The following is a 17,915-nucleotide window of genomic DNA, read 5'->3' as shown; positions in this document are numbered from 1 at the left end:
TCCAGGCAGGCGGCGCCTTCAGCATCCTCGGGGACACATTCCGGGTATGTTTTTCAATGTATTTTCCCGTCTACGCGGTGGCTTAAATCGAACGCACTCCAAGTCCGCCCTTTAAAAATGCGAGTAATGCCATTGGCTGCGTGCTGAGCAGAGGCGAGGACAACAATTTAGCTGTCATTCCAGCCAGCTGTGAGAGGGAGACCCGCAGTGTCCAGAACCAGCCTGCAGAGTTCAACTACAGGTACGTGTTCTAGAAATGCTGCTGTTTGTTCAGCTACTCTGGTGGATTTACAGTGTTATGCATACTTATTCTCAGATATTTAATTCATATCTGTTGCTGTAACAAATTGGAACTGAGTATTTTGACTGTGATGTAGAAATCAGTTAAATGTGGTGTGAACGTCCTTGTTTGACGTTCTGCTGGTTTGTGATAATGCTAAACTGTAGAAAAATGTGTGAATTAGTTTGTTTTAAATTTATTTGACCGCTTTTTAACTGCTATTAAAATATTTCTGTCGTGCGTAACGATGCTCTGCAGGTCTTCAGCAGCGCTCATGAGCAAAGCAGTGCAGACATGCCCGGGCAAGCCTCAGTGTGGTCTAAATTCAAACATACTAATACATGAATGAAGTTTTTATTTTTGTGTCTTGCAGACAATATCTACAGCAGCGCAGGTGGGCAGGCAGACTGCAAATCAGTACACGTCTGATTCTAAATGCCGCATATACGTTTTCATTGATTTAAACTTAAGTGCGCTGATTGCGTGATGTCGCCATCTAGTGGCAGCCTTTGATCTTAGTCATTTTTAAGTTCAGACAAAGACAAAGGAACTTTTCACAGATCCCTTCCATCAGACAGGTGTGCAGGACAAAGACTAGCATTTCCAAAATTTCAAAGAGACTGATTTGTCACCGAGGTCTGGTTAAAATACTATTAATGACATGCAAAAAAGCCCTAATAGAAAGAGAAAGCACATCTGAAATAAAATGTCAGACATTAACCTTAAACTCAACTCAACACATCCGAACAGAGTTACAACAAATCCATCAACAGGACCACTTGAATGATGGGAAAATGTTTAGCTTGTATTTCAGCTGAGTCAGCTTGCATGTTTTGTGTTCTGATCCAGACATGGGCTGTCTGCTGATCCACCGCCTGCACCTCCTGCTGATGTTCAGCATCCTGGCCTGTCACTGTCCTGCAGTCAGCGGGCTGTTTGAGTGGTTGAGGCACACCGAGGCTCCATCTGCAGCAGCTCCTCCTTCACCTGCACCAGAAGTTCCAGCAGTTCTTGCAAAAGATGCTCAGTTTGAGATGACGACCGCAGATGAGAAGTTTCTGGCAGAGGCAAAGCAGATGCAGCTTAGTCCCTTAGACAGCTGTCACTACAGAGTAAATATGAGCATGTGCATTTTGAAATTCTGTTTGTCATCCTAGTTACACAGATGGAGATAGCTGTAAATGTAGAATTTTGTCAACAAAAATGTGTCACTGCAATCTGGAAAAGGTAGAAAACCCGTGCTGCATAGCATATTTTTTATATAAAACTGGACATTTCAGCAATCTACAACACATAGTTTAAAACCGGCAAGTTCTCAGTACTGTCATGTCCTTGATGCACTTCCACTGGTTTGTTTTTAACCTTTTGATTAAAGCATTATACTCCTTCATAGGTGGTCGCACAGCTGAAGTCGAGCTGTGAAAGCCTCTCAGAGGAAAAGCTTGCAAAGCTTGGAGTGGTTCTGTTTAACTGCCAGGCAGAGATTGAGGGGAGGCGGACCTACCCATGTACAGAGGACATGGTAAAATATAAAGTTATCCTGAAAGGAAAGCAGTACACCTTTGCCAAAAGATACTTTTTAAAAATGTTTATGAAGTTATGTTAACTTTAATTTTATGTTTTAGACTATAAAAGAGTGCACAGCAGACATGGATTCAGACACATGGAATGCTTACCACATAGTAAGCAACAGAGCACGCTCTGTTTGCTACGCAACTCGCCAGCAGCTTTTTCGGCGCAGAGCGGAGCACACGGTCAACGCTCTCATCTCCACAGCTACCAGCCAGCTCGATGCAATGAAAGACCTCAAGGTAGAATTGTCTTTTCTTTCTCCTTTTCATGATATGCATTTTCTGTAAGGATTCAATTCCTGCCCTGCTTCACTTGGCTCTGATGGTGGTGTTTTAAACTAGGTGGGCCAGTTGGAATTGAAGGAACTGACTGCAGCTTCACTTGACAAGCTGCTTGAGGGCCACAGCGCCCTGCAGGCTCAACAGGGAAAACTGTATGAGGGCCAGGAGCAAATGGAGGGTTCATTGAAGGACAACCTAGAACGTCTGGGTCAGGAGAAGGCCCTCATTGCATCTGGACAGGAGCTGGTAGCCCAGCTCATTCAAGGCATCACTCAGAGAATGGGTGAGAGCTTTCATGCGGTTATGTACTTGTTAAGATGCGATACTGGAACTGTCTGAGTCAGAACGTATACTTGGTCCTGGTTGCATTCAGTATACAGAACCAAGTGTACACAGAAAGTGCATACCTTCATCATGATTGAGTAATACTTTTGTTACCTGAACTCAAAGAAGTTTTTGTTTTACTACTGTCACTTTTTTTCCATTACTGTGGCCTCTTTTTTTCAGAGAATGTGAGCGAGCATCTTCAGATCCAAGGCTCAGAGGTACAGGACAGCCACAAGGCGATTGTTCAGGACCTTGCAGATGTCAGACACCAAGCTCAGGACATCTACCAAAAAATTGGTAAGTGGCTAAATTCATCACATCATCTTAAAATTTGCAGTTAATATCAGTGCTGGCTTGAAATGTTCTCTTCCTTATACCTGTGGCTGAACAGACCACAGTATGTCAGAGTTTCTGCAGTACCAGGACCAGACGTCCCAGTACTACAATGACCTGATGAACAAACTGGAGCGCATGAACAGCACCCTGGGAGGCATGTTGTACTACCTCGATAACATGCAGAGCCGGATAGAGGAGAGGCTTCACATGATTCAGGGCTACCTTGGCTGGGCAGGTGAGACATGAGACCCACAGTGCAATGTACACCCACTTATAGTTGTGTAGTTTTTCTCTGCCATGGGGGAAAGAAAAAAAGACATTTAGATTTTTCTTTCTTCAAACCAAAACTGAATAACAAGATTTTAGGACGTTTGGTGTGTAATGATAATTAGAAAAACAACTTTTGATAAACATTGTATACTGTTAATATAATTATTTTGCAGCAAAGTCATAAAGTCAATTATGATGAGTAAATGTACCCAGAACCCTTCACTCAGTGAAAACTCCTTAAAACACGAGTATGAAATGTAGTTTTTCATCATAAATCAGAGACTGTTTCTCTTGTGCTTCTTGTTTTACAGGTCTGAGTCTAAAAGCCATGTGGACTTGTGTTGCACACACAGGCTACTTTGTACTGTGTGCAGTCTTGATGACATTCCTGCACTGTCCGGGTTTCTCTCGATCCATACTGCTGCTCGCTGTGCCCCTCAATGCAGTAGCTGAGATCAACCAGCAGCCAGCGCTGGATCTCAACAGCCTCAGCCTGCTGCTGCTCATTCTGTCTCTGGGTACAAACTTACAGCAGTGTACAAGGCAAATGCAATGCTTCCAATATTGTCATGAATTTGTAACAATGTTATTTTGTGTGTGTAGGTCACTGGTTTGTGAGTCAGTTGTGGGCATGCGTCCATGTCAGAGGAAAGCTAGTTGCCCCCCTGCCACTTGCTCCATGTACCATTGTGGAGCCACAGAAGCAGCAAAAGTCGTCAAGCCACCTGTATCCACCGTCCTCTACACCACAGAAGTGAGTCTGCACAGTGCTTCATGTTCACACTGCGTTGCCCGATGAGGGTTGCAACTTATTTGTCTTTCAAATGTAAAAAAAAAAAGCTACAATTACAGTGACGTGAAACAGAAAATGTCTTCATTAAGAAACAGATCATGGCATTTGCAATTAAAATTGACCATTAATCCATTTTCTGTTGCCACACGACTTGTGAGATGTATGCAGTCACTAAGTGCTTTATCTCATGTAATCTTCCTCATTCTTTTGTCCTCAGAGATGAGAAGTACGGCATCATGGAGCCAGATGACCTGTTAAACCAGGACAGCATTTTATCAGGTGAGAAATGTGTGCTATAACCTTAACAGGAGAATAAGTTACTTTAAAGAAGGAAGAACAAGAGACACGCAACTAGACTTTCTCATTGCTCTAATGTCTTTACTAGCAGGTGATCTTGGCATATCAGCAGTGTCTCCCCCTCACAGGAAGATAATGCCGGAGTCCAGGTTTATGCCGATGAAGGGCACACCGAATCACTCCACTCTCAGGCTTCTTTCAGCGGTGAGCAAATCAAGTTCACGTCACTCAAAATCCAACTATGGTATTATACAATTTTACAATTTCATTTAGCAGATGCTTTTATCCAAAGCGACGTACATTTGAGAGTAGATCACATTCACACACCAAAGGCGACAGAGCTGCCATGCAAGGTGCTGGTCTGCCATTTGGAGCAACTTTTTGGGTTCAATGTCTTGCCCAACTTCAACTGTGGGGGGGCTGGGGATCAAACCACCAACTTGCGATTAGTGGACAACCTGCTCTACCACCTGAGTTACAGCTGCCCATTTTCAGTACGATACAACGATACGATACAAACCATGACAAACTTCATATTCTTATTTTCAGGATCTGATTGATGATATCCCCCTGAGGAACCTGGGAGGTGTTTTTGATGCAGTGAATGACTCTCATGATTTATTGAGCGACTCACGAAGCGCGAGTCCCACTCCGTCACTAGGCAGCAACAGGTCAGAGTTTCAGACCTCGTTGACTTCACTTACGTACCTTAAACAAGAAAATCACGTCATGTCATAAAAAATTCAAAATGATCTTTCTCTCTTGTGCAGCAGCTCTGTGTCAGGCCGTCAGCTGTGCAGTGGCATCACAAAAACTGGCAAAGCTTGCAAGAAGAGAGCCGTGCCAGGACAGGAGTACTGCAGAGTCCATGAAGGGGGGCACACCTCCCACATTCAACTCTGAATGATCAATTTCATCCTTTTGTTGTTTTGGTTTTTTTGCTTGTTTGTTTGTTTTTCGTTTGTTTGTTTTTGGTTATCTTTGGTGGAATTGCTTCTCTGCACAAGCTACAATGAATCGTTTTCATTGGCTTTGCTCAAACACTAAATGAGTGCTACATTTGTAGACATTTTCAATGTATTTCTAATTTTTATTTGCTTGTTTTAACTACTCATTTTTAAATAAATTATTTCTTTTGTCTAATGTGCATTGGTATGACTGTATGTATTAAACAGAAGAGGATTGGTAGTCCATAATGAGGACCCAAGTTTTGGTGTCAAATAGAATAGCTGCAAAGATATAAAACTGTCAACCTTTGGCTCAGCTCTTCAAGATTCAGGCAGGACACTTGAGACAGATTACCGGTATAAAACATTTATCTTGCTCAGAGCCAATGTACTGCTTAAAAAAACAAAACAAAACAAAACAAAACAACTTTCAACTACCAGCACATAACAAAAGTCTTCTTTCTGTTCATGAAAGTGAATTGCCAAGTTGTCTAAACTTCCAAATCCAAAATCCTTCAACAAAGAAGGTCATTCAGGAACATGCTTAGAAACTGTTGGAAAAGGTTTGAGACAGCTTGCTGACCACTGAAACTGGAAGTCGTGCCAACACCTGGATTTCAATGCTGAAGTGATCAATTAAGGGTTTAAATGATTAACACTATCATAGTGAATAAAGCTCTGCCAATTCTACGTATGGGTAGTAGAATACACTTCCTACAACTACAGACCATTCCTTAAAGCGAAAGAGAGACAGGCCTTCATCAACATTGATTACTAATACAGTATGGTGCTGCAGACTTGCAGTCAGAGTGAGATATTTACAGTGCTCACTGAGGGTCAAACTGACAGACTTCATTCGCTGCTTTCTGTCTTTGCAGATAGCTGTTTTCTTCCACTTCTGTCAGCTTCTCTGATGACAGATCAGGTGACAGTCTGACCAAACTGGTGTCAACTTGTTGAGCAGAACTTTCACTTCCGTGCTGAATCGTAGTTGGCAACAAACCAGTCACAGGTTTCCTTTAAAGCTGAAAGTGAAAACAAAAGGAATCAGTTAAGAAAGGAAGTGATGTGATCCTTTCAAACATCTCTACTGATGGCATTCAAAGACCAATTTACACACACACAAAACCACTGAATCAGTCCCACCTTGTTTGAATGGTGTGAATGTGAAGTCTGGCAGGTAGCGGCGCAGCTTTGCATTGCTGGCTGTCTTTTTGAACTGGCCATCTGCTTTACTGGTGTCATGCTGTAAGTCAAAAGTCAAGGAAACCACAAGAAAACAATCAGACAAATAACAATATAACCAAATTAAATCCTAAGTTCCAAGCAGGTTCTGGGCATTATTACTCCCTATGGACACATTGTTTTCTGTGATTTAGAAAGATAGTTCACTGTGTTTAATGTATCTTTCAACAAGTCGCTGACAACTTGCTCCTCTGTATACCATTTTTGGGCCATGCTGCATTAGTGACTGCTGGTAGAAGGTGAGTCAGTTATAGCTACTCGGTTGCGCTGAGGAAAGCAGAATTTTTTTTTTTTTTTTTTTACAGAATCTGTTGGAAACAGTTTATTCTTTGCATTTTTTTTTGATATGAGATAGAATAAAGTGCTTTTGTTACAAATTACAATTTCTGATACTTAAGACACACATGATACATTTAAGGACCATTGGATAGTTGAAAATCAAAAAAAAAAAGTTGAAAATCAGAGGATTCATTCTGTTTCTACAGTTGGGGGAATTTCTGCAATCTTTTTTTAAAGATAGCATGCCTTTCAAACACGCCAGTGAGTTATTAACTTTCTTCACACAGGTTTAAGGACTGTGCTCTTACATTTTATTTATTAATTCAGTTTTACTACTTTGTGAAACCTAAATTACAAACAGTCGTTTGCTTGAGCCAACACACAGCCTTTGTTGCTGCCAAAGGCCCTCTATTAATTGACTTACAACCTAAAATAACAATCATTCATTACCAATCTTGTGGATAATGAAATTATCTGTTTTAGGCGATTTTCAGTTCAGTAAAGATTCAGTTTCATCGCATTCTAAAACAAGTGTAATGAAGGCAGGATATGAATCTTAAAGTGTGCAGTGTGCTTTAACATTCCCCAAAATAAACAATATGTAATTTGTCTGCTAAATCCATTTCAGAGAAGTGGGCAACTTGCATGGTTAAAAGGATACCACTACTTCTCCTTTAAAGCCCAAAGCCTCAACAACGGCATCTGCTGCTTCTTTGATGGACACTTCATCTTCCTCACCAACTGAAACCAACAGACACAACGTCTTCATTGAAAAATTTCATCACTGAAAATAAAGCTGCCATTATCAATTACCATATGCTGCATATGAGGACTCACCAGAGAGAATGATTGGATCAACCTCTGGATACTCCCTCAGGACCCAGAGAAAGAGGCGAGCCAGGTCCAAAGAGTAAATGAACTGCCTTCTAGGAGTGCCAGAGCCCCAGACCACCAAGGGTTTCCCCTCCTCTAACCAACAAACAGCATGCAGATGCACAGAAGAGTCAATTATTTAAATAAATCCATGTACCAGCACTCCTGCTTATCTTCTGTATCTGTGCTTGCTGGTATCTCTCTTGGGAGTCACAATACACATATTTTTACCACCAGCTCATCTAGAATGAAATCATTAGGAGAAGTAAAGCTGGATTTGTGCATGGCAACTTACCCATGTAAGACTGTGACTTACTTTGAGCAATGTACACTTTATGTATGAGGCCTGGCAGCACATGACCATCCTCAATGCTGAAGTTGTCATGAGGACCAAACACATTAGTGGGAATCACAGCTGTATAGCAGTGCCCATGCTGCTGGAAACAAGCTCTGTGAAGCATACACATGACTTAGCAAACATGTTGAATTTCTGGGAGCAAATAATTTAGTTGATTGTACGTTTTTTTCCAGAAAACTACTTGTAGTATACAACTGAGTCCACATACCTGTTATGAACATCAATCATCCTCTTTGCATAGGCATAGCCAAAGTTGGACTCATGAGGTGGACCATTATGGATCTGGCACAAAGACAATCGAGGGTAAGTCACTGTTTACAAATTAATACATGCAATATGCACGTCATTTGTATGCAGTATACATCCAGAGCATGGGCAGGAGTTATTTACCATGGTCTCGTCTATAGGATAGGTTGTTTTATCTGGAAAGATGCAGGTCGATAGGCAGGAAACCACCTTGACTACGCCTACGTCATGTGCTGCCTGCAGCACATTATCATTGATGTAGATATTGTTCCTCTGGAGGGGACAGGCACATCAGGAGCATCATCATGACAAATCAAAACTACTCTCAACACATTTCAAATACATGTTGTGATTTTCAGCAGAAAAGCAACTTCCTCCTACCCAAAAGTCCAGGTTGTACTTCATGTTCTTGAAAAGCCCTCCCACCATAGCAGCCAGGTGGATGACGTGCGTGGGTCGATGCTTCTCAAATATGGCCCTTGTCTGGTCCACATTCCTGGAGAGAGCCCACCAGCAGATTAAGTAATATGGAGACAGTTTTTGAATTGTTTTCAAGCTTTTTCACAGAAACATGTGTCAACATATTAGAATATCTAGAGGTCTGTATGACAAAGCAAGATTTGGGGTTTATTATTCTGTTTTTATATTTGTTGTTTACTCCCAAGACTGTTAAACACTGCCAGGGCTGCAGCTGAAAGAATAAGGTTACAATTGTCTAACACACCACAGGAATAGGTGACATCTAAACAACAATTATTTTACTGGAAAACACAACTGTAGCCTAATTAGTCAAATCTTCTCATACTTTAATAATAGGGCAGTGACATCATTAATTAGTAAATTAACTTATACGCATTTATAGTCAGCATTTCTCTTTTGATTTTACCAGTTCTTCTCACTGCTTTGGCTGCAGCGGCTGTGTTGCCTTCTGCCTGTACTATATTTATAAATTCCTAATATTACTTAAGGATTATAGTTTGTATTTTAAAGTTAAAACATGCAGCTCTCGACCTGTTCATGTTTGTGATTGGTCATCTGGTGCCAACAGTGCCCCTTCTGTTTGTACATACTCTAGACTCAGAAACCTTGTGTTAACTTAACTATTTGGGGGCTGTAGACTAGCACAACTCAGAAAACCTGCACAGGAGCTACGGGGAGAATGAAGGCCTGTATCATCAAGGTGTAATAGGTTGTTTGAGCCAGGGAGGGAGCATGCTTTTGATTTGTTTATGCAACCAAACCATATGTTTTTGTTATGTGTGTTTACAGCAGTTTGTATTTAATGCATTTAAGTGAAACTACTGGGCCTTCTGAGGAAACAGTTTTCTTATTGCATTGACAAAGTGTCTATTGCTAGTTCATGTCACCATTGTTTAATCACCTAGTCCTAAGCATGTTTAACTTGCGTCATAGTACGGGCCTTAGAAACGGTGTGGCTCTCACATGAGGTTGGCATCTTTGGAGGAGAGAAATATCCATTCTTCCCCCTCCTTGGCTCCACCCTCTTCTCTGACCACATGCTGTATGGCCCTCCCCACTAAGCCGGACCCTCCTGTCACCAGCACCCTCACTGGAGCGTTGTGGTCACTCTGACAATTCATCTAAATCAAAAGAGCAAGACACACAAAATTCACCAAAGAAAAAAAGCATAATGCAAACAAACCAGGATACCCACATGACAAGTTAATCCTTAGGCATCAAGTCAAAAAAGTTACATAGGGGACCTTACTTGTCAAACAAACTGCCAATAAACTGCTATATATTAATAATATTTTCCACATTAGTCGTGATCACAAGCACTAAATATTCACCAATTCTAATCATTTAAATGTCACTTTGTTTAAAGTATGCTACGATTATGTTATTAATGAAATGAAATGAATGAAAAATGTTGGAAGAAAAAAAAAGGTACTTTCTAGCTGGATTTCTTTTATTATTGATGTCTGGGATATATCAGTAATTTGAAACAAGACTGATTCTGATGCATTGCTGCTTTTGAAAAGTGTCAGATTTTGAAATAAAATAAAAAACCTCACACTTACACACTTAAAAAAGTAAAATGCCTGAGTCAAGCAAACTACCATTAAAATAGTATATTTTAGTATATAGTGTTTTTTGTTTGTTTGTTTGTTTGTTTTTAACCAACATCGGTGTTGACCATACATATCATACAAAACATTAACTGTTTTCAGGATCTGAACCCTTTAAATGGCTATTTGTTGACATAGTCTGGCAGTGACAGGTCTACAGGTGTGTGTCCAGGTGTGTGCGGTGCTGGGGGCTCAGGTAACTGCCACGTCATTCAGCATCCCAGTTTAGTGGGAGGCGTACAACAAACTGTATCAAGGCACACTCACATAACTAGGACTGAAATCACGTAAGCAGCTAACCCCTAAATCACGATGATGCCATGACATTGAACACATCCCTACGTTATTGTTGTTCTTTATTAGAGGTGAGCAGGACAGTGGTGAGACGTTCAAAGCCAGTGAGACAAGCTAACCTCATTAGCCGAAGTTTCTAATAGCTAGCAGGTAGCCGCTGTCACACTCACTCCTCTCAGCGGATCTTATTTTATTATACCTGGACAAACTAAACCCCAGCCTCATGAGTGTGCTTTATTCTTCTACGAGTGATATGCTAGTGCTGTACAGCTACTGTAAATTAAACACGTAGAACGTAAAGCAGCAGTTTCTCACCATTAGCAGGCTGCTCAAGCACCAGAGGAGCCGGCGGCTGGTCAAGTTACATACAATACAGACGTCAGCTTCCAGATGTAACCTTCAAAATAAAGTTTTCCCTTACAACTACTGGATTATTTCATGGCTCACATCAATGCAGTCTATGAATCAAATAGATAACCCAAAGTTTCTCGATTACTCGTAAAGTGCAATGACAAAATTATGTGTTTATATCTAAAGACTCTTAGGGGGGAAAAAAATAAATAATTTTACTCTGATACATTTTGTAACTTTTATTTGTATATATGTAATACATTCTTTCCGGTTTGGTAATGGACAGTCAAGTTATTGTTTTTACAAAGTTTATTTTCTCGTTATTTTTTAATGATCAAGTGGCAGAACCAGACAGAGTAGGTTTCATCCCCACAGTCTTAAACAAAGAGTCTGAACAACAGTTTCAGGTGAATGGCCAGCTCAACCTAAATAAAAACAAACATATTCTTTGTTTACATATAAAAACACAAGCGATTTTACACAGTCTACATTTTTCAGTGACAATAACGCAATCTCTTGATATTGCTAGAAAAACAGTGTAAACATTTTGTTGTTAGTTAAAACTACTTGTTCGTATGGTTAAGTTTTGGTTGAGGACAGTCTATGGTGGCCCTGGCCACCCTGGGTCACCCCTTGGCTCTGACCCTGGTCCCCATCACCTTACAACTGTTGAGTTGCTATGTGTAGGAAAACTTTCAAAAGATATGTTTAAAGTTATAGTTTAGTTTCTGCATTGTTGAGTAACAATTTAGAAATAAATAAATAAATCTTGCACTGATTAACAAAACAATAGAGGCATGGACTTATGAGATTTGGCTCAAAAATACGTCTTTAGTGATTATTTTGTGCTTGATTTTTTTGATATATATATTTTTTTTATGCATTCATTTTGTTTTTCTTTTAAATTTAGATGTTGGACCAATATTTGTATTATTGCTGTACTGTATACTTTATCCTACAGGATATACATTCCTAATGTTTTATCTTTGCCCCTTGCAGACAGAAGGAGAGTTGCAGATGCTTTCACTTTTTATGAAAGTAGCATTTTCCCAAGGGTCGCCTAAAGCTGACTATATATACACAACTACCTCAGCTTATGCTTAGTTTGCTGCTGATTATCATGACTGAAGAGTGTGTTATTTGTTGCTGACATTTAATTTGTTTAGCTGGAATGATGCATCAAAGTTCTTTTTTTACTTTATACTATTGGTTTTGGCTGAGTGTTAGATTTTTCATTTTGACATGTTTTTAAAGGCAGTGACAATATCAAACAAATACCTGTAAAATGACTTTCATTGTTTTATAATCAAAGCAAAAAAATAATAATCATAAAAAATACACCAGTATTGATATATTTTTTTAAAAGTTTAATTCATTCTTCTAGTCAAAATTTAAACAAAGCATGAAATGAATAAACATGATTAATACAAAAAAAATAAAAATAAAAAAAATACCTGAATCACAAAATTATCAAACCTTTTCAGTGAGTATTGGAATACCTTTATCTATCATTTCAGTGCAAAAGCAGAAGAAAATGTGCTCTTAAATTAGCAAAACATCACAGGAAATAAAGGCTTAATTTATATTATTTTTTAAGATTTTTTTCATTAATATTTGAAATAGTCCACCATTTCCCTCTGTTGGTTCTGTCTACTGAGGAGAAGAGAACCTGCCAAGGAAGAGGATGGACTTGGTCTTGTTATGTCTGATGAAGAAGATGAACGGGTGATCTGCTTTGAAGTGTTCCTCCCTCAACATGCAAAACGCTACCATGCCAGCTGTGGCTGCAGCTGCCTCTGTGCCCTCCTCATTCACCTCCACAAAGGCCTTGTGGGCCACGGTAGACAGGAAGAGTCCTGCTTGGCCATTCATGCCTGAGAGATCAGCCTTTGCCCCACAGAACACGTCTGTCATGCCCAGTTTAGCCAGAGGCTCATTCAGCTCATAGTCTTCCTCCAGCTTGAACTTTGGCAGGTGAACAACGATTTCTGTGTGAATGTCCATGCTTTCCCTGTTGGTCCATTCGTCCAGCCTCTCCTGGGTTAGCTCATTCTCCAGCTGGAACACAATAAACATTTTTTTGGCATTTGTCTGTCTGGCTCAAATGTATGCTTGATATTGTAAGCATCTGATTAGTGTGTCATTTGATAAAGCCTGCAGTTATTACAAGTGAAGCTGCTATAATTAAAACTTAAACTGTAGCTACGGGTGGGGTATTGTTTGAATTTTAACAGTTCTGGTTTTTCACAACACTTGATTCTAATTCTTTGAGGAGCAGGTTGTTAGTGCAAAATATCTAAAATCTAATGATGTACCAGTGTGGTATTAGTACTTTTACTCAAGTAAAGGATCTGAGTACTTCCTCTACCACTGCCCATCTCTGTCAAGGTAAACAAACACATAATGATTATGTGAATTAATACAGTTACAATGTTTTTTTAAGGTTACACAATCTGAATGCATATCCACTGAAAGTCTATTTGATGCATTTGGTGTCACAAAAAAAAAAGTTCCTGTTCAAGTAATGTTACTATGGCATCCTCCTGCATTATTCATATATGAAGCGTTACTACAGATAAACTTTAGCAGCACAGACACAGAGTAAGTGTAACATTAGAGATGACGGTCTGTTCTGGTTTATATCTCCATGTTTAGTTCAGCTGCTCATGCTAGACTCAGAATTTATTAAGACAGACACCTTAAAAGACGAGAGGAAACGCAGTCATTCAGTATAGAAGGCTAACATCACAGATAGATAGCAGTTCATGGACAGCAGAGTCAGTGTTTGCAATACACTCTTTTTTAAATGGGCATGGGTGGAATGTGTTTAGGAACAGTAAACAATCAAAATTACATTTTCCTGTTGATTTCTTTAAAATCGGACAGTTGGAACTAGCTGTAAGTTGTACCCAGTTCTTGATGCCCAACCATAGTTATAATAGCTTTACGTTACAATAGCTTTAAGCTTTTTTACGTGAAGCTTAGCTTTACAAAGTGAACCAGATAATCTGCCTTATATCTGGCAGTAGTTGTTTCCAGGTCATGTACCTTCAGCAGAGGGTCAGAGCCATCTTCAGACTCCTCAGGTAGCAGAATGAACATGCTGAGCTCATCATCCACATAGGGCAGCTCCAGGATCTGCAGGCCATGGTCAGGGATGAAGTTGTAGGGTAGCTTCTTCACCTGATACATCATCTGGACTGGCCTGGTCTCATTCTGACACAGAATAAACACAGAAAATCAGGGAGGTGGGATCACGGTACCACATCTGTAGGAGTGTCCTGCATTTAAATATTATGTCTTTTTGTCTTCACTAGTTTTCACCTGGTTGACTTTGAAGTGCATCTCTTGGGTGTTTGCCTCATCAAACCGGTTCATCCAGTTTCCCTTGAAGTAAATGGCATTGACCAGAGCCAATCTTGTCATTGGGCTGACTGATCCTGGCTTTAGAAGGTCCTTTATCTTATCTGAAAGGAAATGCACAGATAAAGCATATTTAACACTACTTCACAGAGGATGTTATCAATTTTTTTACTGCTGTGCAAACAGAGGGAGTTCACTGTTTTTGTCTACTTAAGTTGCATATTCTAACTTTCTGTCTGCTGCTCGACCCAGCTGTTGATCTCGGCTCTGCACGCCTCTGAAGCCCCGATGAAATCAACAGCCTTCAGGTCTGCCTGGTAGTGCTTCTGTGTGGCATCAAGGAAGGTCTGCAGAGAGCAGATAACAGCTTATCAATCCACTGTTATCGAGGATGAATTCAATCACAATATTTGAGGGGCAGATGTATGCAATATAAGAACTCACTGGGAGGAAGTTGGCAGTATTTTCTCCATAAAGACGGTTGGCTAGTTTCAGGATGTATGATGCAGATGGGGAGTTGATGTCAGCGTTAAGTGTCTGGAAGTCTGCATGAACGTCTGTATCCAAGCTGAATGAGAGGGCCTGTGGGGAATGTTGAAATGACAGACGAAAGAAATCTATTAATGAAATTGTTACAGACAGTAAAAAGAAGCTGAAAACAAGACAGAGAGGACAACACACCGATTGCCACTGTAACAATGTATGCCAGAAATTAAATAATCTTGTTGTTGGAATATCTGCATGTTTTACTGATAAAATTCAAGTTTTAGCATACTCCAACAGCTTTAAATTTGGAGGTTTAAACACATTTCAAAAACAAGCATGTCTGCAAACTACCAAATCTGTTTTCCATGATTTAGATTAGGCAAATGAGTTCCAGTTTTAGAAAATCTTTAAGCTTGAACAATAGTTTGCTACCAACTTTGTGGGAACAGCTGGTGGATGTTCTGTTTGAACATAATAATGCTACTATGCACAAAGTCAGCTGCTTATATGAATAGTCCTCTCAAGTTTTGAATGAACCTTAACTGGTCTGCACCAAGTGACACCCCGCAGGGCTGGAAAATGCTGCCAAAGCAGAATGTTTAAAAACCTCAGTTCCTTTAACAGCCACTTCAGGTTGGAAAAGGGAGTCATTCCCCATTGACCTCCATGTTAAAGTGTTTACAATTACAACAGAAAGAAACATTTTACAGCCTGGTACAAAAACAGTTTTGGTCTCTATAGGTAATTTCCCCATCCATAACCACTGTACATGGCGAGTTTTCATATAAACTGTATTAATGCTTAAAGTTTTGCAAAATCAAGGACATGTCTACTTTGAGCGACAGGTGGGTGCCGTTACTGGACAGTCGATGGCCCAAAGAAGTTTGCATGATGAGCTTCAGCTCCAATCGTGCTTCACTCATGCTCCATGTTTTTGGTCATTTATGGATTAGCCAGGAGTTAAGAGAAGTCAGGCACTGTCAAGATAGTGACAGCAGGAGCCACCTGCTGACAAACCCTCACTGACATCACCCTTTGGTTCCTTCAGAGAGGGGGTTTCCACTTGTATATACACGGGTTGTCTCCTGCACAGAGCCCTGATATCAAACTCACCTAACATTTTTGTAAAGGATGTCATATTTTGCATATTTATATTTCTGTACACTGTTTTTTTTTTTTTTTAAATTATCAGGCTGCTGAGGCTTTGTGAATGAAAATTTGACATCTGGCTAAAGTTGGTACACTTTAAACAAAAAGGTAAATCAAAATCAAAAAGAAGACAAACAAAGAGCAAAGCTTGGACTAAACCTTTCAAAAGCAAACAGGTTTCATGAATGGACCGACCTGGTCATGTGACAGTTTTTACAATGTCTGCTTTTTAGCAGAAATGTATATCTTGTTCCAAAGGCTTTTATTGAGGTCAAAGTACAGGTGATATTACACAGAGTCAATGCATCGCCCAAGACACACCTTTCAGTGTAAGCCCAGATATGTGCCTGGGCTCATACAGGTAACATGAATGTCATAACTCACAAGATGTTCTATGGAAACAGGGCGAAGTGACTGCATTTTATCATATATAGGACTTTGCATCAGAGGTCTAGAAGTTGCAGGGGAATGCCCGCTGATCAGCTGATGGTGTGGTGCATGTAGTGTAGTGACAGTGTGCTGACCTGTGCCATCTGAGCAGCAGTGTCTCCTTTAGCTCCCAGGTAGACCATCGCCAGGGCTGAGCTGATGCTCAGCGGTGAGACAAAGATGTTGCCGGAAGGATTTGCTTGGCTCAGAGTGCGGAGCAGCTCCAAGGCAAAAACTGTGTTTGAGCTGCTGATGTTGGCCATCACTGGTGATCTGCAGTTTTCCTGTAATGTGTGAACAAAGGTTTTAACTAGTCCATCATGGAGCTGCAACAAATAACTGATTAAATGGTTAGTTGCCAACTATTACATTTATCATCAATTATTATAAAAATGTTATAATCACTTTGAGGAATTCTGAAGACTAAATTCTGTAATCCCAGCCTCTTATAACGCATTACTTGTTGGTTTCTCTTTCTTTTCTGACTTTATATAGATCAAATAATTAATCAATAAATCCAGAAAATATTCAACAGCTTAATCGATAATGTAAATAATCCTTTGTTGCAGCACCAGTATATAATTCCATCCTGCAAGATACCTTTCAGCAATATTTCAATACTTAGAGACATGCATCAAACCTTTACTTCACAGTTTGGTTTACGTTGAACAAACTGTAACCTCAGCACTTCTACCGAACAGTCTACACAACAACATCCAATGGAAAAGAGAAGCTTTACACGTTGTAGAAACAAGACACACTTCACGCTGTTTGTGAGATAAAACGTGGAGTAAATGTGGATGACAGCTGGACAGTCGAGCAGCTGTGCGCCTTTTACTTCATTAAAAACTTGACAGACTGGGAGTGACATTGTTCCATACTGGTCTATGATGTCGCGTTTCCTCAAACTGGTTTGACATTTTTCAAAGAATCGCGTAAAAATGTTCAGAATTATCGGCCAAGTAACCCGGAAATAACACAGCGTTTGTTTACTTTCACTAGCCCTGTGTGGTGTTAGCCACTGACAGCATGGCTCTATAAAAATATACATCTTTATCATAAGCATATTTTGTCTCTGCTCGATCTCTGTTTGCGCAAACTTACCGTGTGAGAAAGTAAAACCACGAAGTAAAGGCAGGCAAAAGTCCACGAACCCGCCCCAAGCACGCTGCGTACATCCGCCGGTTCACCGCCGCTCATTTATAGGGACACAGGCCGGGGTGGCTGCCTGCAGGCTGTGGGCTGGACGCGTGACTGGGCGATAAGTCACCCACAGTGACAAAAACATGGCTTTATAGTGAGGAGGAAAAAATGCAGCCAGTACAGTGGTGCTGGGAATGTTTGCACAACCGGTACAACACTAGACTGTGACTGTGTGTCGCATCAAACTGAGCTGCAGGTGCAACTTTTTCAAATATAAAGTAAGTAGAATTTAGCTGTCTGGAGAGAGGATGGATGCAGGGCCTTAGTCAGGATGTTAGAGGTCAGGAGTCCACATTCCCCCAGAGGTACCCCACCCAGCCAAACAAACTCTGAACCACAACATGTCACAATAGTTCAATTATATTTTCTGTAAATCTTATCTCCCCATAGCATTGTCTAAATCTTCAATATAAGTCTTCCCTGGACGAGCCATGTTTTTGGACCAT

At 40.3% G+C, this 17,915-nt stretch overlaps 3 protein-coding genes across 5 annotated transcripts; 1 reads left to right on the top strand and 2 right to left on the bottom strand.

Annotated features, from left to right (window-relative positions):
* Nucleotides 1-185: 185 nt before the first annotated feature.
* bmb (brambleberry) lies at nucleotides 186-5,299 on the top strand. Of its 2 annotated transcripts, none has more exons than XM_008278203.1 (13): nucleotides 186-241; nucleotides 1,130-1,392; nucleotides 1,674-1,802; nucleotides 1,906-2,091; nucleotides 2,194-2,416; nucleotides 2,641-2,757; nucleotides 2,852-3,031; nucleotides 3,378-3,584; nucleotides 3,670-3,820; nucleotides 4,077-4,138; nucleotides 4,248-4,360; nucleotides 4,706-4,827; nucleotides 4,930-5,299. In XM_008278203.1, exons 2-13 carry the CDS (start codon nucleotides 1,132-1,134, stop codon nucleotides 5,057-5,059), a joined length of 1,881 nt encoding a protein of 626 aa, XP_008276425.1. In that variant the 5' UTR covers nucleotides 186-241; nucleotides 1,130-1,131; the 3' UTR covers nucleotides 5,060-5,299. The 2 variants fall into 2 exon arrangements, with proteins under 2 accessions (XP_008276425.1, XP_008276424.1); XM_008278202.1 differs by having other exon boundaries at nucleotides 4,927-5,299.
* A 155-nt stretch (nucleotides 5,300-5,454) lies between these two features.
* On the bottom strand, nucleotides 5,455-10,852 carry LOC103354729 (GDP-L-fucose synthase). Of its 2 annotated transcripts, XM_008278200.1 has the most exons (10): nucleotides 10,804-10,852; nucleotides 9,548-9,705; nucleotides 8,486-8,600; nucleotides 8,249-8,377; nucleotides 8,067-8,140; nucleotides 7,817-7,950; nucleotides 7,465-7,596; nucleotides 7,289-7,368; nucleotides 6,250-6,349; nucleotides 5,455-6,128 (listed from the first exon to the last, which is right to left on the bottom strand). In XM_008278200.1, the coding sequence occupies exons 1-10, from the start codon at nucleotides 10,804-10,806 to the stop codon at nucleotides 6,073-6,075; spliced, it is 981 nt and encodes a 326-aa protein (XP_008276422.1). In that variant the 5' UTR covers nucleotides 10,807-10,852; the 3' UTR covers nucleotides 5,455-6,072. The 2 variants fall into 2 exon arrangements, with proteins under 2 accessions (XP_008276422.1, XP_008276423.1); XM_008278201.1 differs by lacking the exon at nucleotides 7,465-7,596.
* A 1,595-nt stretch (nucleotides 10,853-12,447) lies between these two features.
* On the bottom strand, nucleotides 12,448-17,498 carry serpinb1 (serpin peptidase inhibitor, clade B (ovalbumin), member 1). The gene is made up of 7 exons (XM_008278199.1): nucleotides 17,371-17,498; nucleotides 16,362-16,550; nucleotides 14,647-14,784; nucleotides 14,432-14,549; nucleotides 14,164-14,306; nucleotides 13,888-14,055; nucleotides 12,448-12,897 (listed from the first exon to the last, which is right to left on the bottom strand). Exons 1-7 carry the CDS (start codon nucleotides 17,464-17,466, stop codon nucleotides 12,490-12,492), a joined length of 1,260 nt encoding a protein of 419 aa, XP_008276421.1. The 5' UTR covers nucleotides 17,467-17,498; the 3' UTR covers nucleotides 12,448-12,489.
* Between the last annotated feature and the right edge of the window lie 417 nt (nucleotides 17,499-17,915).

This window comes from Stegastes partitus, unplaced genomic scaffold (genome assembly GCF_000690725.1).
Source record: "Stegastes partitus isolate 25-593 unplaced genomic scaffold, Stegastes_partitus-1.0.2 Scaffold118, whole genome shotgun sequence".
Lineage (NCBI taxonomy): Eukaryota > Metazoa > Chordata > Actinopteri > Pomacentridae > Stegastes > Stegastes partitus.
Note: the sequence above shows the minus strand (reverse complement) of the source record. Positions and strands in the feature narration are given on the sequence as shown.